This window comes from Protomyctophum parallelum, assembly GCF_964188405.1.
Source record: "Protomyctophum parallelum genome assembly, chromosome: 18".
NCBI classification, from domain to species: domain Eukaryota; kingdom Metazoa; phylum Chordata; class Actinopteri; order Myctophiformes; family Myctophidae; genus Protomyctophum; species Protomyctophum parallelum.
Window position 1 is genome coordinate 14,930,559 of NC_139716.1, and position 19,331 is coordinate 14,949,889.

At 43.1% G+C, this 19,331-nt stretch overlaps 1 protein-coding gene across 1 annotated transcript; it reads right to left on the bottom strand.

The window, feature by feature from the left end:
- Positions 1 to 241: 241 nt before the first annotated feature.
- On the bottom strand, positions 242 to 11,139 carry LOC310875976 (PRELI domain-containing protein 1, mitochondrial-like; the record flags this gene model as incomplete). The annotated part of the gene is made up of 5 exons (XM_083789425.1): positions 10,988 to 11,139; positions 8,616 to 8,841; positions 7,444 to 7,557; positions 7,113 to 7,228; positions 242 to 284 (listed from the first exon to the last, which is right to left on the bottom strand). The coding sequence occupies exons 1-5, from the start codon at positions 11,077 to 11,079 to the stop codon at positions 242 to 244; spliced, it is 591 nt and encodes a 196-aa protein (XP_083645551.1). The 5' UTR covers positions 11,080 to 11,139.
- Between the last annotated feature and the right edge of the window lie 8,192 nt (positions 11,140 to 19,331).

Genomic DNA, 19,331 nt, shown 5'->3' on the forward strand with positions numbered 1-19,331 from the left:
GCCCGTCATTTGTGGCAAGTTTTAATAAATTAACCTAGGCTATTATAATTTATTAGTTTATAAAGTATACGCCTACAAAACCATAGTTTTTCCACAATTTGCATATTAGGCCTACTGCCAATAAATCTAGTTTAATATTGAAAAAAAGAAAACAGAAAATTATATATATGTAAGAGGGGTGGGGGGGGGGGGGGGTATACACTGGGACGTGATTGGCCTGAGGTGACGTGCTGTCAACCAATCAGACGGCGAGGTTGGATACGCGCTGCGGGAGGCTGCGGCTCCTAGCAACAAGAGACCAGACCAGTTATATATTTATTTTCTCTCTGCACTGTCTGCAGAATTGATTATCACTGCATTTTGCAGAATTAAAGCATTGGAACATGATAAATAATATCTTTAATCTAAACAGTTTTACCAATCTGTATTGACTTTGAGAATGATGAAACTCAATAGTCAATTTTGACAATTAATACACCATTGACAATATGTTGTGCCATAATACTTTCAAAATGTTTTGAAAATAGCCAGTCATATACAATCCCATGCACAAGTCATTAACGCATGGGATTTGAAAGAAAAGCTTTCCCATAGCCTATAGGACCTACGGATGTTGCATGGGGTTTAAGTGCATGGTTACATAAAATATATTGTGTATTGTCCCAAATTGTCACCATGGAGCCTGAACTAACATCACCAGTTTGAAGTTCAATCCACACACCCCTCCCCTCTGCACTGTCAGAGGGGAGGGGTTGTACTGGTCAGCTCCCAGTAGCCTACAACGGGAGAAGACTGTGGTTGTATAATACTGCGGTCAGCTCCCAGTACAACGGGAGAAGACTGTGGTCGTACTGGTCAGCTCCCAGTACAACGGGAGAAGACTGTGGTTGTACTGGTAAGCTTCCAGTACAACGGGAGAAGACTGTGGTTGTACTGGTCAGCTCCCAGTACAACAGGATAAGATTGTGGTTGTACTGGTCAGCTCCCAGTACAACAGGAGAAGACTGTGGTTGTACTGGTCAGCTCCCAGTACAACGGGAGAAGACTGTGGTCGTACTGGTCAGCTCCCAGTACAACGGGAGAAGACTGTGGTTGTACTGGTCAGCTCCCAGTACAACGGGAGAAGACTGTGGTCGTACTGGTCAGCTCCCAGTACAACGGGAGAAGACTGTGGTTGTACTGGTCAGCTCCCAGTACAACGGGAGAAGACTGTGGTCGTACTGGTCAGCTCCCAGTACAACAGAAGAGGACTGTGGTTGTACTGGTCAGCTCCCAGTAGCCTGCAGTACAAGAGAACATTGTGGTTGTACTGGTCAGCTCCCATGAGTATACAACAGGAGAAGACTGTGGTTGTACTGTCAGCTCCCAGTGACCAACAGGACAGGATCGAGAAGACTGTTGTTGTACTGGTTAGCTCCAAGTATAGGAGAAGACTGTGGTTGTACTGGTCAGCTCCCAGTATAGGAGAAGACTGTGGTTGTACTGGTTAGCTCCCAGTATAGGAGAAGACTGTGGTTGTACTGGTTAGCTCCCAGTATAGGAGAAGACTGTGGTTGTACTGGTTAGCTCCCAGTATAGGAGAAGACTGTGGTTGTACTGGTTAGCTCCCAGTATAGGAGAAGACTGTGGTTGTACTGGTTAGCTGTCAGAGCCCAGAGCTGACCAGTAGTTGACGATAACTATTGACTGCAGAATACAAATGAATATAGTGCCCACATACTGCTCTCCAACATTCATTCACAAGTAGCAATAAATAAATAACAAAAACACATTTCTGACCATAGGAAATACTGACTCAAACTCATTGAATACATCAATATTATTGATCAATCATTGAGATGCGACATTTTGTAAGCTATAGATTGATAGATGGATAGATTGAGCTAGCTGCCTTTTTGGGTTAGCATTTGGCATTCCGCAGCCAGAGGCCAGTGATGGAAAGGTTACTCAAAAACGGTATATTACCTATTAAAGTCTCACTACCCAGTTTGTTCCGATTATTCACACGTACAGACAAGTGTGCATCGTTTCCGATGCAACACATTTTAATAGCATAGGATGGCTCCAGGTAGAAGACAGAGTCAAGCAATTGAAAATGGGACTGACTTTCCAAATTGTAAATGCAGATCTGCCCTCCATGCCATCAGTGCCCATTTACTTAACTGATTACCTAAAAAAGGTGTGCAACTCCCACAGCCACAACACTATAGAGGGAGCGTGAATAACACTTTTAGAACAAATATGGGTAAATCCACCTTCCACAACACTGCCTTCCCTCAAAACTAGCAAATTACTGGTTTCCTTTAAGAAAGGACTGAAAATTCACCTGTCACTATCATCCGGTCAATAGAAGAGATGATTGCCCCACAACTCTATCCCCCGCTCCCCCCTCCAATTAATTTCTATTCCAATCTGTACATTTTTGATGTTTTTGGAGATATTTAAATAGTTATTGTTATTGTGAATGAATGCCTGGGACGCGAATGGAAACAAGACCGCAATGTCTTTCTTCTGTGCTGTCCTTTTGGACCAAATGTGCTTTACTGTACCCTGTACTGTTTGCATTTGATTGTCTAATGAAATGATCAATCAATCAATCAAAAGTCTATTGGTATTTGGTGGAGTCTGGAAACTCCTGTTGCAGTGAACTGAATCCAGTCCGGAATTGTTAAGATTCCCAGCACCTGGATTTACAATGTTTAAGTTTAAGTTAATGTTTACAGTTATATAACAAAGTAAATGTTTTGCAATTTCATATCATGTGAAATGAATATCTGATTAACACCCACAGTAGAGCATCGTTTCCCCCCATAAAAAAACGAAACAGACATAGTAATTTGTAGAATAACATTTAAAAATATACTGTACAAGAGGGATAGGGGTGCCATCTGGTGGCTCAACCAGTTAGTGCAATGTCCACTCTCCTATCATTAAAACTAACATCCTGCAGCAAAAATGGCAAGTAATAATAATAATAATAATAAATACACAAATAGAAAACAATCTGAACATGAAATAACAGGAAATTTTAAAAGAATATAGAAATTTTACAGAAAGAAAATATGAATAAGTATAAAAGAAAATAGCTAAGAGACAGTAATAACAACAAATATCAATGATAAATATGAATAGTTATATCAGAGATGAATAAACATTGTCATAAAACACCTGCGGTTACCCAAGGCTAACACTGTCAAAGCTTGAAGCAGTTGTTAAAGCTTAAAGCAGTAGTTCACCCAAAAAATTACTTATTTTCTGTCAATTGCACACCCCATGAAGCCTTGCATTCTTGCAGATTATTTTGGTGTTGTCGCATTCCTGAGCCAATCATTTAATGACCGGGTCACCAGCCAATAGGATTCCCTAATTACCGGACAGAGAAGTCATCAAATTATTGACAAAAACAAAACAATCTCTGTGAATTCAAGGCTTCATGTGGTGTGAAATTGATAGAAATTAATAAGTCATGTTATGGGTGGATTACTCCTTCAAGTACAGGTCAGATCTACGTTCTGACCAACAAGATGTTATGAAGTCATTGACTTCATTGACACAGTACTTTACTTAAGTACTGTACTTAAGTACAACTATGAGTTACTTTTATTTTACTTGAGTAGGTAAGTTTTTTCCAATACTTTATACTTCTACTCCATGCTAACTTTAGTCACTTTGCAGATACACTAACAAACTAAGACCAATTTATACTTCATTTACTCTAAAATAGCCGATATACAAGATCACGTGTTGATTTGTGAGCTTGTAGATATGCTACTTTGAAAACAGTCTGACATTCTGCATGACTACTTTTGGTACTTTTGCATACCGCATATTTTCTTTTCTCAAATAAACATTTGAATACAGGACTTTTACTAGTAACAGATCAGTATTATTGTGCTATTGCTACTGTAGTTTTACTCGAGTAAGAAAGTACTTCTTTACACCACTGAAAATGTGTATATTCTTTCAATGGAATTGTCTGCATTATAATAGCTATAGTAGTCTTTACAGTTGTGCAAATTTATTCTAATATAAATATAAATCATCTAAGCATATACAGCTTTCTGCTAAGCTTGTTGCTTAGCAGAAAAGAAAATACAAAAAGAAAATGTAAAGATATTTTAAAATATATTTCCGTGAACAGAAATGGCAGCTTCCGTACTCATGGGGGCTATAGTTCCAGACTCTATATAGCATTCCTTACTCAGCTCATGGGGGATATAGTTCCAGACTCTATATAGCATTCCTTACTCAGCTCATGGGGGCTATAGTTCCAGACTCTATATAGCATTCCTTACTCAGCTCATGGGGGCTGTGGTTCCAGACTCTATATAGCATTCCTTACTCAGCTCATGGGGGCTATAGTTCCAGACTCTATATAGCATTCCTTACTCAGCTCATGGGGGCTATAGTTCCAGACTCTATATAGCATTCCTTACTCAGCTCATGGGGGCTATAGTTCCAGACTCTATATAGCATTCCTTACTCAGCTCATGGGGGCTATAGTTCCAGACTCTATAGCATTCGGAGATTGTGGAATACTTGTCTGGCTACATGAGACCAGGACAGTATGGGCAAAACTCTGGAACTCTTTGACCACGGATCTAAAACTAGAGACTGATGGCAATGCGTCAAATCATGGTAAAAATCTAATAAACAGTGCTCACATGAATAGATTCCGGCATGCTATTGGAATGATTGTTTTTGTTTCATAGTTCATGCATTGTGTTTCAATGATTGGTTTGTATTTCATTGGTTTTTAGACTAGTGCTATTCTAGAAAAGCCTCCTGTGGACGGGTGTTTTAACACTCAAACAACGCATCTGTTTTTCCAACTGAATTGTGATGAACGAAAATACATCGCATGGATGCAACTGGGACGTATCCTCAGTGATGTGTCCCAAGGTCATCGGGGTTTCGGGTCTCACGAACATCATACCCCTCACTCGGGTGACCCAGCTGGGGTGATCAAGTCCCGACCACCGTCCCAGAAGCTACCCTTGATCAGACCCACTATGGAACCACTCCAGAACTACTGAGAGGTACAATTCTGGCATGTGGAGGGACTAGGCTCTGTGGGTTGCCTCCTGTCTGGGCCCCCCCCCCTACGTCTCACCAAGTCCACTCCTGCTCTCACCAGGAGTACCGCGAGGACTCCCAGCACCAGACACTTCATTCAGGAGTGGTGGATTCTTGAGCCGCAATGGTTCTGCAGGCTCCACCGCTGGGCAACGGTAGTACTGCAGGCTCCACTTGCGGCTCAAATGGCCCTCCTAAAGGCCTCATTAAAGTCACAATTCATAACATAATGTTTGAACGAGTAAAAAAAAAAGCCTGATAGTAACGATATTCACATTACTTTCTTTCTTTTTTTAAAGATATTTTTGAGGGGCGCTAGTCCCTCCTATATACAGGTTTAATGTTTGTTTTGTAAACTTCACGTCATAATGTGCCTCATTTGTCTCTTTATTGTTAATGGCGTTTAATGTTTGTGTTGGCACCGTTTGTTTTACATCACATCACCTAATCAACATGAGTTAGGGCCGATTCATACTCCTATTTTAGAGCCGAATAAAAGTCGGTTCGGCGCTGTAATGTGACGTCATTTGAGGTTCAGGGCGGCGGGTACCGTCCTGAAGTCGGCTCTTTGGTGCTACTGAAAATGTCTGACGAGCCGAAATCATTTCGGCACTACAGCGCCGAAACAGCGGTAAAATAGGAGTATGAATCGGCCCTTAGACTTTAATATATTAGCGCCCCTCACTTCACACGGGTGTGGTTTTCTTTGCCTTTTCTGCCTTTATTTATTGGATGAAAGACTGAAAGTATACCGACAGGAAATGGGGAGAGAGATGGATCGGGAGTCGAACCCGCGGCACGCCATCAGGCTGGCTCAGCAGCCTATAGGTGCCCGGACGGTTGAGCTAACCGTCCGGGCCAATATTCACATTACTTTCTACACGGAGAGCAGACTGCTTGTTTCTTCAATTTACATTGATAACTGACGAAAATACTACTGTTGGTTTATAAAGCATTAAATGGGTTACCGTAATGCATTTGCGATCAAATAAACTGCTGGGGCTTCTGGGTAGTGGCAGTGGGAGATGTCTGAGGCTTGGACTTATCTGAGGAGTCCCCCTGGTCGCCGTGGAGATGTGAGGGGGGGGGGGGGGGGGGCTGGCCTGTGGAGGGGAGGGGAGGAGAGGAGTAAAGTTATACCATTATCTCTACACTATTAGATTTATTATTATTATGAGTGGTGGAAAAAGTACTCACATTTGTTACGTAGGTAGGCCTATCAATTATATTGTGACATGGACAGGGGGCAGCGTGAGAACAGAGAGAGAGAGAGAAAGAGAGAGAGAGAGAGAGAGAGAGAGAGAGAGAGAGAGAGAGACTGAGTCCACGTGCGATGTGCAGCACAGTAGGGGAAATTACATTCTCCTCTCTTGAGTCCTCAGACATTCATATTTCCTAAAATGTATATAAGCTCTGTATCAGGTTAACCCATTCTGACATGAGATCAGATAAAAAAAATGTCTTCTACATCCTGACAGTTTTCTGAAAAAGCTATGTTTCTATGTCAGTCGTTCTTAGATTTTTCAAAAATAGCAGACCTACAAGCTCGTAGCGTGCCACCGAGTGGCGCGCTACGAGCTTGTAGAAAAAATGGGTTAATCGCGGGAGGATGCGGGTACCCACGGGACCCCGGTCCCAATGCAGGGCTCTACTGTGGAGTTTTGATTCGAGGGCCTTCCATGCAATACCTCTTTTCAGCCAGAAGGTGTCCTACCAGACCATGGGATCTAAATGTCTCAATAGAACTAAGAGCAGATAGTTCACCTCCAACTACTGCAGCAGCTGTGTTGGTTATATTATAGTCTACCATACAGAATGGTTAAAATAACACTTTATTCACTTCAACCCATTTAGACCCGAGGACGATTCTACAAATGCCTTCTAAATCCTGACAGATTTCTGAAAAACCTATGTTTCGATGTCAGTGGTTCTCAAAGTTTTTCTTTCCTGAAGGTGACACCCTTCTCTCATTCTACTGGCTGATTTCAACCTACTAGTATCCAATTCTTTGTGTGTGTGTGTGTGTGTGTGCGTGCGTGCGTGCGTGCGTGCGTGTGCTTGTGTGTGTCATACTGTGCATTTTGGATAGGGCGTGCTCGAGTCCCTTCATGGCTTTAGTCTGATTACTTCTGAACCTAGCCAGACCAAACTCCTGGTAGATAGACAAACAGAGAGAGAGGGAGGGTTCAAAGACAGACAAATGACAGTGATCTAATAATTCACCAGATAATCAACCAGTGTCAATAAATGTGTGTATTTGCAGGGTCCTGACATTGCCTGACATTAACTGCAGGGCGAGTATGAAAAAACCTTAACGTCGGACCCTGATATGTGTGTGTGTGTGTGTGTGTGTGTGTGTGTGTGTACCTGTATAGGTCTAGCCAGTCCATAGACGCCCGATGAGATCCAGGCTTCGCTTCTGAGTCTGGTCCAACATGGTCGCTCTGCGTGCATCTCGAATAAACACCTCTCTACGATAGTCTGAATAGAATGACATCATTTGTAAATATTGAAATTCAACGTGCTTCATTATCATTCTGCCCAACAAAGGATTGCACTGTCAAATGTGTGAACGAGTGCATGAGCCAATTAATAATGTTAACTGTGTGATCAATGTGTACTATTGATTATTAATGTGATACTTTCTTTCCTTTTTCCCCTTTTCTCTCATGGTTATTATATCTGACAGGCACAGTGCTTCTAAGAACGCACAAAATAAAAGTACATGTCGTTGTCATGGTTAATCAGTTACTAATCATCTAACTATTGTACCCTATATAAGCTAAAACATAAATATACATTGTATTTCGGTAAATTCTGGTTATTTGAAGAGGTCATCCAACTCTCTACAGCTGTCTACCCCCCCCCCCCCCCCGCCAAATTTGGCTTAAGTACAAAAGGACTAGTGAACTTTTATCGCTGTATAATTGAAAGTGTCTTAACTGGCTGTATCACAGTGTGGTACGGTAACACGACCGCTCAGGATTGCAAGAGGTTGCAGAGGACCATTAAAACAGCAGCTAAAATCATCGGCACTACAGAATTACCCAATCTCCATAACATCTACACCACTCGCTGTATGAAAAAAGCCCATAACATCATGGAAGACACCAGCCACCCCGCAAATACCCTGTTCAAACTACTCCCCTCCAAAAAAACGCTACCAGAGCATCAAATCTCGTACCACCCGTCTCAGTAACAGTTTTTACCCCCAGGCAGTCAGGCTGCTGAACAGCTGACCTTGAACTGTATTGCACTTTTCTTTTCCTGTTTTTGTCTTTTCTTGCACTATAGATGTTTGTTTATGTCCTGTGTATGTAAGACTGAGAGTGCTCTGAGCAAAATAAATTTCATTGTATGTATACTCTGTATCTATACAAATGACAAATAAACCTGAACCTGAACCCCCGTACCACAGGCAGGTGCCTACCTCGTATTGGCTATGTCTTACTCATAGAGTTCCTGGCTATTTAGCCTACTTAAAGTCTGTGTGTGCGTGTGTGTGTGTGTGTGTGTGTGTGTGTGTGTGTGTGTATTACCATCAGGGTGTTGTGGTTGATATTAAACGTCTTGGTGATGAGTGTTCGTGTTTGCGGGTCGACGATGGAGTCTTCCAGAATGTAGACGTTCCGGGCCAGTTGGGCGGGGAACACACGCTCTGCCCAACGAGGGAGACGATTGGTCTTCGTCAGCAGTCGCCGCGACAATAGCCGGTTGCTAGGGGTGACCTCGCGATACAGCACGTCCTCAGTGAGAACGTGGGTGCTGTGTGGACACACACACACACACAATTTACAATTTACAATTTAGGCATTTAGCAGACGCTCTTAATCCAGAGCGACTTACATTTAGGCAAGAACAAAAGCATGGGAATACATCACATAAAAGCATTTATCATGAAACATGCGTAAGCTAAGAAGGTAACAGTGGAATATCTATATGATGAAACTATACATACACTATACATAATAAACTATACATATTCACTACTATGCTATACATATGTACTATGGCGTGCTATGACTATATACAATACAATTATAGTGCTGTCTACATAACATGCTATAAGTCTAAGTCAAATGCTATCTAAGCCAACAGAAATTCTATCTAAGGGGTTAGGGTAAGTGCTATGGGCCATGATGGAGTCTGAAAAGGTGGGTTTTCAGGCTACGGCGGAAGATTGGGAGTGATGCTGCAGTTCTGACTGCAATGGGAAGTGCATTCCACAGTTTTGGAGCCAGAAGGGAGAAGAGTTTGGGACGTGTGGAGCGTTGTCCCGGCGTTTTTAGTGAGGGTACTTCCAGTTTCCCTGCGTTGGCTGATCTGAGTGCGCGGGAGGGTTTGTAGGGTTCAATCATACTTGTAAGATATGGGGGAGCCATACCTTTGGTTGCTTTGAATGCCAGCATCAGAGTTTTGTATTCTGTGCGGGCAGCGACCGGGAGCCAGTGGAGGGAGCGGAGCAGGGGGGAGACATGTGAGAATTTTGGCTGGTTGAAGACCAAGCGAGCTGCTGCATTTTGGATCAGCTGGAGAGGCTTAAGTGCACATGCTGGTAGGCCAGTAAGGAGGGAGTTACAATAGTCGAGTTTTGACAAGACTGTTGTCTGGATTAGGAGCTGGGCTGATTCCTGGGTGAGGAACGGTCTAATTCGTCGTATGTTATAGAGTGTGAACCTACATGATCGAGTGACAGCTGTGATGTGAGCTTTGAACGAGAGCTGACTGTCCAGGACAACACCAAGATTCCTGGCTGTTGGGACAGACGTTACCAGGGCGTTGTCTACGGAAATAGTTAGCTCCTGCATAGGGCAGGACTTAGCTGGGAAGCACACACACACACACACACAAAACATCCTTGCACACTGAGTGCGATGCGTATTATATATATATTCGTAGAAATGTTTTCACAGAACGAAATGAAATGGAGTTGAGCAGTAGCAGGGAGGACTGAGGATGTTCCCTATTCCGATCATTATTTTTGAAAAAGTTTATTGTACATAATGGGTCCCTACGTCACTATAGAAGTTGATTAGAATGCAAGAAATGCAATGTCAATGTTTTTCTATCTCTCTCTCTCCGTTTCTCTCGCTCTGTATTCTTACACTGCTTCGTGTGCGTGTGTGTGTGTGTGTGTGTGTGTGTGTGTGTGTGTGTGTGTGTGTGTGTGTGTTCCTGGCCATTTTCACACCCACTCAGGCTTTTCATGTATTTGTGCTCTTCAACGAGATGATCAACTTCTCAGCAGAGAAGACCATGTTGGTCTGGAAGGACACAGCACTGCTCAAAGGGTGAATGACCATGTCTAGCTACGTATGTGAAAGACAGCTGCGAAAACGGTAAAATTCGACCCAGGTCTGAAAACGTGATATTACTTGAGGTTGATTTTTCTTTTCGTGCACCGCCAGCCCCTCCGATATTCGTCCCGAAAAACGCATTCTATGTCCAAACACCTTAAAGCCATTCTGACCTGAGATCAGATTCATACGAGGTTTCCACTGGACACACACTGGTCTGATTAACCCATTCTGACCTGAGATCAGATAGCTAAAGCACGACATGATGCTAACACCAAAATGGTTTCCCGTTCAGAATGGGTTAAAGCCTTATAGTTATAGAAAGTCCAGGCAGAGGGACCAAAACATGGTTTGGTGTTTGAATAAACTTGATGCTGCTGAGCAATAGCAGTGTGTGTGTAGTTATTATGAATTAATCACAAGCTCTTGTTAATTATTTTGAGTGGATCAATAATTATAAATAAAAAATGTGTTGTGATGCGCAGCATGCAATGGTTTCTGTTGTGTGTAAGCAATAAATTGTAAGCAATAAAGATAACTTTGTCAGACAAAAAAAAGAACAGGTAAGCGTGCTGCCTGCTGCGTGCATATTATGCACTTGTGTGCCTGCATACCTGAAGGGATTAGGGTAGCGTTGCCAGTAGGCAGACAGGACATGCTGCCAGGGACTCCTGATGTCCGTCTCACTGTGGATATACCTGGCCATGTTCACAGACACACGCACATACACCCCGATAACTACGGGATGCTGAGGTTCCTCAAGGCACCTTCATCCAGGAGCTACTGTACGGAGGAGAGGCAGAAACAGACAGACAGACAGACAGACAGACAGACAGACAGACAGACTTTGTAACAGGGCTCTCCCCTTCTTTCCAGCTACTTGGTAAACAGAAAATACATTTTCAGAAGCAGTGTTGTTGATCTCGTCGACTGAAACGACGACGAAAAATGTCCATCGACTACCTTTTTGAAAACTAAATGAAAACTAAGCTACTAGAAGTAAAAACAAAAGGCAAAAAATAAATCAACTATAGGTGCTCAGTGGAGGTGCAAAAGTATAACAAAGTATGGTTGGTGCTTGAAGGATAAACGGGACTATAGTACAAGAAAGAGGGGCAATCCGAGTACTAAAAAAAGTTTAGTAGTGTTTAGTGTGTGTGTGTGTGTGTACACTCACACACACACTTTTCAATCATCACCAAAGTGTATTTATATTACGTCTGTTCATACATCAAGTGCAGTTTTGCTTCACAGACTAGGTTTATATAAATAAATAAAAGCGTGACAGAGACAGGAGAGATCAGCTGGACCATTATGTTTACATCCTAGCTACTGTTAGCATCCATTAGCTAACGCCATAGTAACAGGGGTTAAAGTTAGCCGCTAAGCTTACGCCATAGTTAGCCGCTAAAGGCTAAACTATAGTACCGCCTATATATGACAACCCGGGTTAGTTTAGCTGATGAGCACAACGACCATATCTCACACTCACAGTGACAGTACGTTACACATCATCACCATCATACCTGCGGGTTGGGTTTGGTCCCCAACAACGAGCCCAGCATCCATGATGACCGTTTACTCTGTAGTGCGTGTGCGTGTACTAACACCTTCATGCCACCAGGGGTCGTCTTCGACCCATTTAACAAGAGCTTACTGGCGGTCACTCACTAAATAAAACGTCTGGGTTTCCGAGGCTATGGGCCGCACTTGACTCAGCAAGGACTGACCCAGTAGCCTATAGCCTGACCCAGGCCAGCTCTATGGGTCAGTATACTCATAGTAGCCCAAATACGGACTCGAAGGACTGAGCTGGCGGCTCCTCCACATCCTCACATAGAGTCATAGACTATAGTGGGTGGGGGCTCCTCACTGGCAGCAGGTGAGTCAGTATAGGTTTAATATAGGCTATATAGCTAGGCGGGAAATAGCTGTTTTCAATGCATGATAGTTCAGTTGGTGATACAAGCATGACATTTGGCACAGATGTCCTTCATATGACCCTAATCGATAATCAACCTCGGGCCACGCAGAATTTAATTTTTTTTCAAGGTGGCCTGTGAGTTTCAAAAATGGCTGCAACTGGACATACGTTTTGGACTATATCACTTTGCTGGGGCTGTAGATATTTTTATTTCCACTCATTTTGATGTAAGAGAATATGTTCTGGAGGTATTTCTACCAAGTATGATATAAAAAGTAACATTAGGTTCCAATATGGCGGCATGTTTTCCAATATGGCTGCCAATAAACTGTATAAATGTACATCTGCTCATGGTTAATGCACAGTTGGTGATGCAAACATGACATTTGGCACAGATCACCTTTATGACACCCTAATTCTAATTCATTATCAACCTTGAGCCACGCAGAATGCCTACATTTTCAAGATGGCCGGCAGTTTTCAAAATCGCTGCAACTGGACCTACGTTTTGGACAATATCACTTTGCTGGGGCTGAATCTTTGATTTCCCCCTAATTTTGATATAAGAGAATATGTTCTGGAGGTATTTGTACCAGGTAAGATACAAAAATAACATTAAGTTCCAATATGGTGGCATATTTTCCAATATGGCTGCCGATAAATTGCATAACTGTACTACTCATGGTTCGGCTCATGGTTAATCCACAGTTGGTGATACAAGCATGACATATGGCACAGATCACCTTTATACCACACTAATTGGTAATCAACCTCGTGCCATGCAGAATCCCTCAATTTGTGAAAATGGCTGACAGGTTTACAAAATCCCTAAAGCCCAATTGACAAGTTGTTATTGTGTTATTGCAGTACCAGGGCACACTGGTTGACACTATAGCTGTGATACTCAGCATGGGGTTCAATGCTAATACATTTTCTATAAGGTTTCCTAAATGCTGTATAGCTTGCCCCAAATTAAAGTTAAACTGCTGCACCTGAATTGACAGGATGTGCCAGCGCGGGAGAGCCGAGCCAAGGAAGACAGGGCTTTTGTCTTTTGGAAGGTGTACAGGTGATCTTACTTGTTACTTGTGCAAGCAGAGCATAGCACCTGACTGATTTATCAGTCAGGTGCTATGATGCGTATGTCCCTTAGCAGCATATGATATGACGGCATATGTTGGCACAAAGCAGACCGTGCAGTTATGTTTTCCGTCATGCTACGAAGCATATGTCCCATGACGTGATGAAGATATGTACCAATGTCCCTTAGCAGACATATGCTGGCACGGGACATACGAAAGCAGACCGTGCAGGTATGTTTTCCGTCATGCTACGAAGCCTATGTCCCAGATATGTACCAATGCCAGGGTATAATTGGTTTACGATGGTGACGTAATGATGATATGTTTCAGTGTCGGGTGGATTCAAGGGACATACGCATCAAACCACCCGAGTAACCACATTATACCACTAACCAACTCACAAATTACATAGATAGACATAGATATATACATATACATATACAGACATACAGTATGAGCATATGATGTGGTGAATATATGTATCAATGCCAGGGTATAATTGGTTATCGATGGTGACGTAACGATGACATGTTTCAGTGTCGGGTGGACTAAAGGTAATGCCCCTATGTATACATGTATGTAATCTGACACCACTGCCATAACAGGCATAAGTAATCATTACCATACTTCAAAATACTACTTTTTTTCATCCAAAAGCAAGGTACGTAGCAAATATCTAAACCTAATAATTCAATATAGCAAATGTTCTTTCACAGAGAGGCTGAGATTTGAAAGTTTGTAGCGGTCTACAGTACTTGCACGCTCTGCTTGCGCACAATTAGGGGAAATTCTAAGTTTTATAGGCCCCGCAAATTGGTGTAGTCCAAAACGTATGTCCAATTGCAAACTGGCGGCCATATTGGAAAATGGAGGAATTTTGCGTGGCCCGAGGTTGATTATCGATTATGGTCCTATAAAGGTCATCTGTGCCAAATTTCATGCTTGTATCACCAACTGTGGATTAACCATGAGCAGATGTACATTTATGCAATTTCTCAGCAGCCATATTGAAAAATATGCCGCCATATTGGAACCTAATGTTATTGTTTTATCTCACTTGGTAGAAATACCTCCAGGACGTATCTTATGCCAAAATTAGGGGAAATTGTAAGTTGTGACATGTGAGCATGTAGATCTGCTATTTTTCTTCTTCTTTTAAGCGTTAATTTAATAGTTTACTTTGAAAAATACACAATATTGATTTGAAGTTATATCACACACAGCCCCACAATAAGTGCATATGTTTTTGGAGCCATAATCCATAATGCTACCCAGAATAATTAAGCAGCAAGCAAGCCCTTTTGAGTTGTGTAAGGCATGTGTTGGTGAAGAAAGAGGTCTGTTGACTTTTTTTTATCATAGGCCTACATGATTTATTTTAGTCTAGCCTATAGGCTATAGACTAAAATAATAGGCCCTACTGTATACAATAGGATATACATAATATTCATTACAGAAAGGTTCAAGTGATTGAGTAAATCAGTGGTTTTAAACCCTTTTCATGTCAAGGTCCATTATTTATTTAGCATTTGAGCCGTACGGACCACCATTTGATGAGTTTATGCCTCTCAGACCCAAAACTTTGAATATAGTTGTTATCGTTGGATCATACAATTGTGTCAAACAATTCCATGCTGTATTGATGTGGTAGCCTATACCATAAAGAGAGATAACAGTCAAATGTTGAACAAAATAACAATTATTCTATAGGCTACATTCTCTAATTGTGTAGACTTCTTGTCAGTTAAGTAATGCAGATGTTTAACAATAATTTAACTCGTAAAATGAAACTAAACCCGTACTAGGGGATGTTTCGGCCATGATACACTTTAGCTATTGAAAAATAGCAGATCTACAAGCTCATAGCGCGCCACCGAGTGGCGCGCTACGAGCTTGTAGGTCTGCTATTTTTGAAAAATCGAAGAGCGACTGACATAGAAGACATTTTTTTAATCTGATCTCAGGTCAGAATGGAAAACTGTCAGGATGTAGAAGACATTTGTAGAATCTGATCTCAGGTCAGAATAAGGGGCCATGTGGTTAACAATTGTCCATCATTTAGTTGCATGGGGACAACCTGGGCTGGAAACGCCTTAAGGGTTTGTCCCAGTGTCCCTATGTATGTAAGTATGTCTGTTTGAGTACGACCTTTGACCCCTGCAAATCATTGGGGTTGCATTCCGGTGCTGATAGGGGTAAGGTCACACACGCACACACACACACATTGGGGTCGGTCAGGTCATACACACACATGCACGCACGCACGCATGGTCACAGCACGCTTTCGCTGCAACACTCTGCTCCGATATATTCAAGATGGAAATTATTACCTACAATATCTATGGATTAGGTTTTTATGCACTGTGGGTATAATTAGCCTAATTGTACAGTACGTAGTCAAGTAAAACCTGAGCATTGACCTCCATAACGAGGAAATTGATGTTGCAGTAAATTAATCTCCAGAGATTAGTGACTTTCTGACTAGCTCTCAGGCATCTGCAGACACAGACGTGTGAAAGCAAGGTTTGTAAATGCATGTTTGTGCAGTGGTGGGATTTGAACCCACGGCTCCAGAGAGACTGGAGCCTTAATCCAGAACCTTAGACCACTCGGCTGGGAATTTTGCAGATGCTTTGCTCTTAGCCTCGGAAACCCAGACGTTTTTATTTCCAGGGAGAAAAAAAAAAGGTCTGGGACCGAGCTCCACTTCAATTCGTCATAGAGTAGCGCAAATGTTGATCACTCTCTGCTGATTTCTGATCGTCTGTACCTTTGTTAAATTGACGCACACCCACTCACTCTCTCTCTCTCTCTCTCTCTCTGTCTGTCTGTCTGTCGCTCTAATTAATTAGTCTCATGTCGCGCAGCTGCGTCTAGATTTTGCTCCCGGAGCCGGGAGCTGCCTATGCCATTGAAAGCATAATATACCCAGGCCTTTGCTCAGAACTGAGGAAATGCTTCAAATGCTCTGAAGTGAGGAAATGCGATTTGTGTTCCCAGAGTGGTATACAGTACACTATACAGGCATAGCAGAGGATATATTAGGTGCATCAACCTACTAGTCAAGGTCCCAGCATGCTTCTAATTAGGCATCTCTGTTGAACAACACCACAGGTGGGGTTCAAACCCAAATTCCCTGGTTTAGGAGGCCAGTGCCTTCTCCATTAGGCCACTGGGGCTCTGGAAAACAGGCAGAGAATATGGACCTATAGTTCGAACGTATTAGAAACCAATGAACAGAAAGCATTTGGCAGTGGTTGGATTTGAACCCTTACACCGCCAGAGAGAATGGAGCCTAAGGTCGCATTCATACCAGAGAGCTTTGCTGCGATTAAAACGAATCCTGCTGCGCATTGTCAGAAAGTGCGCTTCGTTTGGCAGGTGTGAAGGCTCATTCGAATCCTAATGCGCAGCAAATAACCGCATTTTACTCCGCCCAAAAACGTGGGTTTCGCTTCGCTTCGAATCGCACTTGACTACGATTCGGTGCAGGTGTGAATGCAATCCGCAGTAAATAAAGGAAATGAAGCAAACATAATGTGGCGGGTGAGGAGCTGAACACAGTTGGAGACGGAGAAGGCATATTTTACGCAGCGCAAAGATGTCCCGTTACTGTGGATAGACGTGGTCGAAATGAGGACGTGTACATTAATCAATTGCTTAAGAAAACACATAAAAACACTGCAGTGTATTATAGCCTACATAATATTCTGTCTGTCTGTGCGTGCCGTAAACATGGAGTGCTGTCACTGTGTGGGACTGGGGAGTTATATCAGTGCGCTCATGCAGCGCTGTGCCTCCATGCCCAAAAGAACAGTGTGTGGCGGCTGCGTGCGTAGAGAGAGAGAGAGGGGGGGGGGTCCCAGACGGCACGACACATGCACGTTATGAGTGTAATTTTATCACCATAGATTTCACTGTGTAGGCTATAGTTTATGAACGGAACACATTGATAAAGGTCCCCCCTGCTGCGTTTCCAATTGCTGCGAATGACAGTGTGAAGGCAAACCCCAGCCAATTAAATATGCAAGAATTCCATTTCCCCGCCCATACGGATCTGAGTCTACCGAAGTATTAGGTGAGAATGTGACCTAAATCCAGCTACTACCTGTGAATGTTGTATGTTGCTGATGCCTACTTTGCTCTTAACTCAAAGCAGGTGTGAAGATCAAAGTGGACAAGCTGGCCACAAGTGAGGAAATACGATTTGTGTTCCCAGAGTTCCACCCTTTCAGAAGGAACAGTAGGTGGTCTGCAGTAGCTGCAGTAGGTGCTTAGCAGAGGATGGATTAGGTACATTACCCTATGGGTCAAGGTCCCGGTATGCTTCTGTTAGGCATCTCTGCTGAACAACACTCAATGGCCAGATGGGATTCGAACGCATAATCCCTGTCTTAGAAGGCCAGTGCCTTATCCATTAGGCCACATTTGGACCATGTGGAGTGTGGTGACCACCAGTAGATCAGATCCTCTGTTATTATATTGGCTGCCATCTCCTTCTTTCTTTCTTTTTTTTGGGGGGGAGGGGGGGGGGTACATGGACAGACCGACAGAGAGAGAGAGAGAGAGAGAAGCAGTCAAATGCTAGTGTCTGACAGACTGAATCATTGCATAATGACTCTCCAGAGAGGCGAGCAGGAAGAGAGTTAAAGACAGAGACAGGCAGGCAGGCAGGCAGGCAGGCAGGCAGGCAGGCAGGCAGGCAGGCAGGCAGGCAGGCAGGCAGGCAGGCAGGCAGGCCGGCAGGCAGGCAGACAGACAGACAGACAGACAGACAGACAGACAGACAGACAGACAGACAGACAGACAGACAGACAGACAGACAGACAGACAGACAGACAGACATGCTAATAATTTAATGATCTGAATTGAATTGAGAATTGAGACAGAGAGAGATACAGTACAGACTAGAGTAAAAGAGATTATCTGAATTGATTGAATTGAAAATGAGACAGTGAGGGACAGACAGACAGGTCAGCCTATCCTTTCACAGACAGACAGACCAGTCATACTTTTCACAGACAGACAGGCAGACACACAGACAGACAGACCTGCAGACGATCTTTTCACAGACAGACCAGCCAATCTTTGCAGCGACAGACAGACAGACAGACAGACAGACAGGCAGAGGGAGCTCCAACTAATTAAGACAATCACGGTCAAATTAAATGACAGTTATTCACACCCCGCGCACGCACGCAGGCGCGTGCGCGCGCACACACACACACACACACACACAGGGCAGTGGCTCAGGAGAGTAACGGCTGTGGAACTGAAAGGTCCTTAAGCTAAATTAATGCATTAAATACACCAAATCCTGCATGTCTAAAAGGGTGGGTGGGGACTGGGGAGGGGGGGGGGGTGTTCTGTGCCTCTGAGATGTTGTGACTATAGCCAAACTGGATCAGCGCCTATCTTACTGGTTCGGGGAGCCCCACTTTGGTTGTTCTGGTGTATGCAGCATAAACACTGTATAAGGGACACCCTGGAACCCTGGAACCCCCTAAAGGGGTCTCTGAACCCCACTCTGAGGGCCACCGGCCTGGGGATTGATCACCACCTCTATAGGCGACGATGTCTGTTGTTGAAATACCCCAAACAATTAAATTCAATTAAATTCAAACGAGGTTGGTGCCTTGCATGCCATCGGTGCATTTCATGCCCCTTTTGATAATGATATATAGACATCAATTTGTACTTTTAGAAGAAATAATGATATCTGCCGACTGCTCATTCGACTAATATCCTTCAAAATAGTATTATTGAAACACTTAAAATATTCCTCTCTCTCTAATTCTGTCTCGTGCACACTCTATACTGTATATCTCTCTCCATAAATGGTGCATTTATATAGCACCTTTATCCAAGGCGCATTTCACTAGATCTCTACATCATATTCTCTGACACATTGTCTAGGTCTCTCTACCCCTCTCTCCATCATATTGTCTAGGT